Source organism: Triticum dicoccoides, chromosome 6A (genome assembly GCF_002162155.2).
Source record: "Triticum dicoccoides isolate Atlit2015 ecotype Zavitan chromosome 6A, WEW_v2.0, whole genome shotgun sequence".
Taxonomy (NCBI): Eukaryota; Viridiplantae; Streptophyta; class Magnoliopsida; order Poales; family Poaceae; genus Triticum; species Triticum dicoccoides.
Genome location: NC_041390.1, coordinates 409180592 through 409188172, shown reverse-complemented (window position 1 = coordinate 409188172; position 7581 = coordinate 409180592). Strand labels below are relative to the sequence as shown.

Here is a 7581-nt window from a genome sequence, read left to right as displayed (position 1 = left end):
TTCCAACCACATCTTCTTCGTTTGCATGACAACACAATTCCTTTGGAGATGTTTCAGAGAAGTGGTTGGTGGGAGATGGTGTAACACCAACTTCCCAGACCTTTTCGAGGAACTTCGTAAATCCGCACGTGGGACCCTCCACGTGGTTGGGCATTACGGTTCTTGTGTGGACTCTATGGTCGATTCATAATAAGCTTGTGATTAAGTGTGCCCCTCTTCATCAACTGACTGATGCTATCTACAAAATGTGCGGCTACTTGCAGCTATGGAAGCCACTTAGCCGTGGTCCGGAGAGGGATGCCATCGGCATATTCACTGCAGATCTGCAGGCGTTGGCTCTTCGTTTGGCACCGCCGCTACCAGCACCACCTCATGAGCCGCATTAGTCCCTGGGACTCACAGCGGCCGCGGCCGCTGCTTATTTATTGTGTACTTTTCAGGGCTTGTTGAACTGTGCCCTCAGCAAAACCCTTTCATACTATGTCCGTGTGCTACTTTGTGTTGTGTGGTGTGGTGTTTCTATATGAACTTGTTTGGCTCTAGTGGTTTGCTTTATATATAAAGCGGGTCAAAAGCCTTTTTTAGTAAGAATCCACCCGCCACATAGAGCTTGGAGGGAAAAATGACGACTTTGGTTTCGCTCATGAGTTAAAGGGGGTTAAATATGATGACCGATTCGGCAAGAGGTGACCCAATTCCTCCCACCGCTTTTACGAAAACACACGCGAGTTTGCGCCATCCCTCTGCTAGCATGAGCTCGACGCCGCGTTTCCCTCCCCTACACACGACGAGCCTAACTGAGAGGAAACGGCTGATTCTACCGTTCCTCCTAACGAGCCTGCTTGGGAGATGTTGTAAAGGTTCATATCAGCCTAAATTTCAATGCAATTCAACAACCAAACAGACCCAAATTACATCACATGCACCATACACGCCACAATTCTCACACCTGGAACGGCACACGTACCACACCGCATCGCGCAGCACGACACGACATTCCCTCTGTGCCCCACCATAGGGAGTCCCAACTCCCAACCTCCACCTGCATCAATCATCGCTCGTCCATCACCACCGTGCCGCCTGTGCCTCTCCACTCCACTCCACTCTGCTCAGCTCACCTCCATAAGGTTTGGCATGGAACTGGGACTGGGAGCTCCAACTTCTCCGCCGCCATGGCGTGGCCATCTCCTCTTGCGCGCGCTCGTCATCTTCCTCTGCCTCTGGTCAGTGCGGCTCCCATCTCGTCCGGTAACCTGGATGCGTCAGAACGATGCGCTTTTCGTGGCGTTTCTTGCGTGTTTTACTAATTTATTTCGCCGCATCTGAGTGACACTCCCGCACAACTAGCATCTTTTTAGGCGGAATGCTTTCTCTTCTGTTTGGGTCCCAAATATTTCCAGAGCTCTCTAGTGTACGCCCCCTTCGGTTATTATTGGGTTGATTCGAGATTTCCTACTGCGCATCTGATTGTCGACAAGATTGTGTTGTTCTTAGATTATTATAGGCTTCAAATCTCTCTTCCTCCTTTTTAACGAAAAACAGTAGGGAAATACATCTCTCGGTTTTGTGTTGTGCCATGATATGGAATAATTTAGCACAACATGTGGGACACCAATTCCGGCTCAAAAACAAAATTGGGAAAAAGCAGATCCTAAATGATCCTAAGCCACATACCACTTTGGTTATAAAGCTCCTGCAGTTTTCTTTTAGGAGATTATGGAGAAAAGGAGGATGGCTGCATCACTGATATGTGAATGTTTCTTCTTCTCTGACACAGTCTGTTTGCTCCTGTTGATCAAGATTTCACCTCTGTTTATTTATGTCGCATTATTCCTCCTTGCATTTATTAATGACTTTCTAGAAGATTATTCAAATAAATTAACGCCATATACATTTCTCCGTTGTTGTCTACTCATTTCTGTTCCAGTCTAAAGTAACATAATTGTATGAATGTGAAACAAGTACTCCCTCTGTAAACTAATACTCCCTCCGTCCGGAAATACTTGTCATCAAAATGGATAAGAAGGGGTGTATCTAGAACTAAAATACATCTAGATACATCCTCTTTTATTCATCTTGATGACAAGTATTTCCGGACGGAGGGAGTATAAGACCGTTTACAAGATAAGTGTTGAGAAGAAAATATTCTCTTTGGACAATACTTTTTAATCGTGTGACAGCCAAACAGACTATAAACTGAAGAGAAATGACTCCAGTTAGTTCATACTGAACATTTTCAGGGTTACATCTGAGGCAAATGAACAACATGTGGAACTACCACCAAGAGGATGGAATTCCTATGATTCTTTTTCTTGGACGGTTGATGAAAATGCATACTTGCAAAATGCAAAGATTTTGGCAGAAAAGTTACTACCACATGGATATCAGGTTGTCTACCAGTTTTTTTTTTTTTTGCGAAACCAGAATTCTTTTACTTGGTACTTAATGGCATAAGAGAATATGAACACCGATAATTCTGATTAACTTTCTGTTTGTTATCTACTGGTAGTATGCAGTTATTGATTACCTGTGGTACCGGAGGTATGTTGATGGGGCATATACAGATTCGTATGGGTTTGACAACATTGATGAGTGGGGTCGACCGTTTCCTGACCTCCAAAGATTTCCATCATCCAAATATGATAAAGGGTTCAGTCAAATTGCCAATAAGGTTCATGAGATGGGCTTGAAATTCGGCATCCATTTAATGAAAGGAATAAGTACACAGGCTGTTAATGCGAACACACCCATCTTGGATATTGAGACGGTATGCCTCCTTTGAATTGCTATTATACTACAAATATTGTTGTTTCAGAATTATTTGTTACTGTAACAGAAGACAAATGACAATTCTTGACCATGCGTTGCAATCTACAAATTTATTTGTGAAATGAAATGAAGAGATATGATACCTCCATGGATTTCAAGGGTCTATCATACTGTATCTACCATACTGTTATAGACATATTATTAAAAGGAGGCACTAATGTGCTTTGTCAAATGATGCTGTCCTTAGGAGAGCATCTATTGTTGTCCATAAATCATTTTCTGCGTACTTCAAAGAATGCCATAGAACTTCATTTATTATTGTTAATGTGGTGTCTTCTTATCCTTTTCAGGGAAAACCCTATGTAGAGAACGGTCGGCAATGGGCAGCTCGTGACATTGGCCTGACCCATAAAACATGTGCATGGATGCCACATGGATTTATGAGTGTAAATACGAATATTGGAGCTGGACGGGCCTTCTTAAGATCTCTTTACCGACAGTATGCGGATTGGGGTGTTGATTTTGGTATGCTATTTCTAAATCTGTACTTTTCGCTAGTTAGATGATCCTTGTGACAATATGGTATGGTAGAGAGCTCCCACCTTGGGAGTAGTTGACATTTCTTAAGCGTTGACATAACTTGAGTTTGACGAGATTATTCCATATGTACCATTCCTGCAGTGAAGGTTGATTGTATCTTCGGTACTGATTATAGCCCGGAAGAAGTAATAACTATTTCGCAGGTAAATAACTTCGCATCCTAGAGTTAATTACACAAGTCCCGTTGAAATTGGTGCACCTTCAGAATCAGTTGATTCTCCCATTGCAGCTCCTGCAAGAGCTTGACCGCCCAATAGTACTGTCCATCTCACCAGGAACTGAAGTCACTGTACCATTAGCTGAAAACATCAGTGAACATGTTAATATGTATAGGATAACAGGAGATGATTGGGACAACTGGAAAGATGTTAGTTCACATTTTACTGTGTCAAGGTAAATCAAAACAGATATTCTCTGTATATCCATTATATACTCCTTATTTCTGTATTCAGTTTTTTTTAATATTCTCTGGTAAATAAGAACTTATTTGTTTGCATATTGCGCACAGTGCCTTCGCTGCTGCGAATAAGATCGGGGCCACTGGATTACGAGGAAAATCTTGGCCAGATTTAGACATGCTTCCATTTGGCTGGCTAACTGATCCGGGTAACGATTTGTATCTTTACTTTACTATCATAATAATTGTGATTCCCCTTGCCCCCTGTGGCTGCTAATCAAGATGCTAAGTCACTTACCTTGCCAAAAGAAGAAGCTGTAAATAATTGTCTTAGTACGCTAGATAAGAACTGTACAATGCAGCATTACTCATGCTGCTTTTTTGTTCTGCACCAACTCAATATTTAGTTGCGTCTATTGGATCGGTACTGTAGATTATGTGTATCTCTGCTTGCTAGTTTTCATCGATTGGGACCAGGATGACAAATCATGTCTTAAAACTTCATAAATATACCTGGAATATGACATGTCTCATTCAATATACTTAGTTTTGAAAAATTTCAACTAACTTTATCTTAATTCCTGAACTATAACTTATAACTTATGCACTAGTTTTCGTTGAAAAAGGAAAATTAGCTTGTAGCATCACAAAATTGTGTACACTCGAAAATATCCAGTGTGAGGCTTATATGTAGGGCCTGATGCCACATCTCAGTGACACATCGATGCTGTTTTCCAACTCATGTGATGTTCTGATATTTTCTGTGGTACTGAACAAATTGCTGGTTCCATGAAGTGGTTTTATAACTATTAACATACCTTTTTTTCCCTTTAATAAGACAGGTGTCAATCAGGGCCCTCATAGGCCGTGTAACCTTACATTTGATGAACAGAAAGCACAGGTTTGCACTTGGTGATTTTCATGCCTGTTTTTCATTTTGTTTTATCCACTGAAATCTTTTTTTCATATGACCTTGCAGATGACACTTTGGTCAATGGCTAAGTCGCCTCTCATATATGGAGGAGATCTGAGACATCTCGACAATAGTACATTCAGCATTATGACGAATCCTACTCTATTGAAGATAAATTACTACAGTAAAAATAACATGGAGGTACCTGCATTTTAGGATTCTTATTACAACAATATGTACACTTACATGGTCAATAAGCCGAGCTGTTTTTTTTTCAGTTCCATTATGTGTATGGTGAGACGACTTCTAATACCAGACATTCTGGTCACTTGAGTCCTCAATATACTGTAAACCCGACAAAACATGATGGCATGGTCGTGGGTCTCACTTCCTGCACCAATGACCAAGCTAATGGATGGTTTGTATTTCCACAAGATGGGAAGTCAGATCATATATGCAGGATCTATGAAACAGAGAATGGCAAAAATGTCTCATTTTGCTTGGGGAAAACAAAACCTCTTCTTGCCTCGTAAGTGCAACCCAATTATGAATGGAGAAGTAATCGTGTTTTAATTTGTATGATCACACACTATATGTTCTAGGGATGATGATATCAATGAAAAGGAAGAAGACCAAACAAAGTTCCATCTGGCAGTTGCAGACATTAATGATTCTTGTTTGGATGCATCTGCTAGTCGGCGGCGGACTGCCTCAGAGGTTAAGCTTCTCATGTTCTCCAGGTGCAAATGGCATGCAAGGCAGGTACACATCAAATAGATTTGCCCCAATACTAACTAGTCCTGTTCTCATTAGGACCGATGAAATTCTTTTTAGATTTTCAGAGGTTCTTATAGTACTTGAACAAACTACTCACGAAACCCCATTTTCTGTTGGCTGATGTGTTAAATACGTAATGTTCCTTAGTATATTATGCTGTCATGGCAGCTTTGGTAACATATTGGTTTCACAACGCCAACACATAACCATGCAACTATGTAAATTAGCACTAAATGTTGTATTGAAACAAGTTCATGGAGATCAATACACTTTTCAGCTTTCTTTTTCTATAGTTAATATTGTGTCCTGGTTACACTACTAAATGAATGGCAACTAGCTCATCATGTCTTGCGTCAAATTTCTCTAGATGTGGGAGCTGAATGACAAGGGTAACCTTGTGAGCAGCTATTCAAGATTATGTGCCACGGTGGAATCCAGCAAGGAAGCAGGTAATCATGACATCATTCTTTTTTGTGAGTTGGTTAGTAAAAATATTACATGGTTGGCACAATTCTCTATGCAGTAGGTATTACTGGAGCTCGTGCATGGATTGCAACTGGAAGTAAAGGTTAGTGATCATGTACATCCTACAGTCTCAGAAGATCCTGAATCCAATCCTTTAAAATTGTGATAGGAGTGAACGTTTTTGCTAGATCTGTTTCTAGAAGACTAAGCTTCATTGATACACAGTGTCTTGTTTATGCACTAAAAATAATGAAATTGAGTTATTTTTCCCAGGAAATATAAATTAGTGAAAAACTGAAGAGAACTGAAATGTTTGCAGAAATTTTATGTTATAAGATTCATGTTCTGTAATCTTTTGTAAGCTGAAAACAGAACAAAATAACCGAATAATTGTGTTGTAATATTAATAGTGGTAACTCATTCTCGTAACATTTATATGCGGAATTTAAGAAAAAGAGTAGAGTGGAATTTTATGTGGGCTCAGAGAGCAGTGATGCAAAAACATGGACATATTACCTTCCCTAAGCTGGCGTTTACGAAAATGGCACTCCCTCCGATCCATAATACTATTTTCGTTAACGAATATGCAACCCGTCTCACTGATTATGTGATATTCTAGTTATTCTAGTACTATGTTAGGAGTGTTCCAGTCTCCAAATGTTTATTTGCACATTTCTTTGCGTTGAGACCTGATTGGGGTGCTGGTACTTCTGGCTTCTTCGTTACGCGCGCGTCTTTCAGAATGAACCTCCATGATAATACACAAGTAGTTCATGATGTTTAATATTTTATTTATGTCGCAGGGGAAATCTACCTCGCATTCTTCAACCTTGACTCAGTGAGCCGGAAGATAACCGCGAGAATATCGGACCTGGAAAAGGTTCTTGGGACAGCCTTCGTACGAAAACACTCGTGCAGCTGCAGTGATGTTTGGAGTGGGAGGAATCTTGGTCTCGTCGAGGAAGAGATCTCAGCGGCGGTGAATCCACACGGTTGCGTGGTGTTCGAACTCATGTGTTGAGGACTTGAGGTTTGCCAGACTAGTCACGGTGGGAATAATTTTGGGAGCCTACCGCAATCCCATGATATGATATGATGTAAGCCTACCCTGAACAGCGTGAACCTTGAACAATATTGGGTAGTTCGTTTCCAGGTCAGTGCTTGAAGCATCGCCCAGAGGCCGGGGGTACATCCTCCTTTTCAAAAGAAAAAGGTCGGTGCTTGAAAGCGGTCGAGTTGACCTTCGTCAAACCGTACCCGTGCTAGAACGGGATGGGTTTGAGTAATTATGCATCAACTCAGGATGATGAAACACTCAAATGCGCTGATATAGAAGGGCCGCAGAAAATGAGGAGAGGGCAACAGAGGAGCCGGACTGTCTGGTCTCTTCTGGTGCATCTCGCAAACATAATTCAAAAAATCCTGAATTTTTTGTTGTGCAAACTTCAACAAATGTTTTGAGTGCCTGCAAATTTTCATAATGAAAATGACATTCGTGGAAGTCATAAAAAAATCAGTACTCCAAAATGCTTTTGTAAATAGCATTTTTGCAACATCGATTTTGTTTTCTTGCCACGATTTCCATGAATGTTACTTCATAATAAACTTTGCAAGTACAAAAATCATTTGTCAAAGTTTGGCAAAAAAATCAGAATTCTTT

The 7581-nt window shown here is 40.7% G+C and overlaps 1 protein-coding gene across 4 annotated transcripts; it reads left to right on the top strand.

The window, feature by feature from the left end:
- Positions 1–964: 964 nt before the first annotated feature.
- LOC119317043 (probable alpha-galactosidase B) lies at positions 965–7148 on the top strand. Of its 4 annotated transcripts, none has more exons than XR_005153493.1 (14): positions 965–1223; positions 2241–2388; positions 2510–2767; positions 3120–3294; positions 3451–3512; positions 3599–3762; positions 3878–3975; positions 4609–4667; positions 4746–4880; positions 4958–5208; positions 5282–5437; positions 5824–5905; positions 5983–6024; positions 6725–6823. XR_005153493.1 is itself a non-coding variant. In XM_037591434.1 (14 exons), the coding sequence occupies exons 1-14, from the start codon at positions 1135–1137 to the stop codon at positions 6940–6942; spliced, it is 1944 nt and encodes a 647-aa protein (XP_037447331.1). In that variant the 5' UTR covers positions 965–1134; the 3' UTR covers positions 6943–7148. The 4 variants fall into 4 exon arrangements, 2 of the variants coding, with proteins under 2 accessions (XP_037447331.1, XP_037447332.1); XR_005153492.1 differs by having other exon boundaries at positions 5980–6024; positions 6725–6819; XM_037591434.1 differs by having other exon boundaries at positions 5282–5441; positions 5980–6024; positions 6725–7148.
- Positions 7149–7581: the final 433 nt, after the last annotated feature.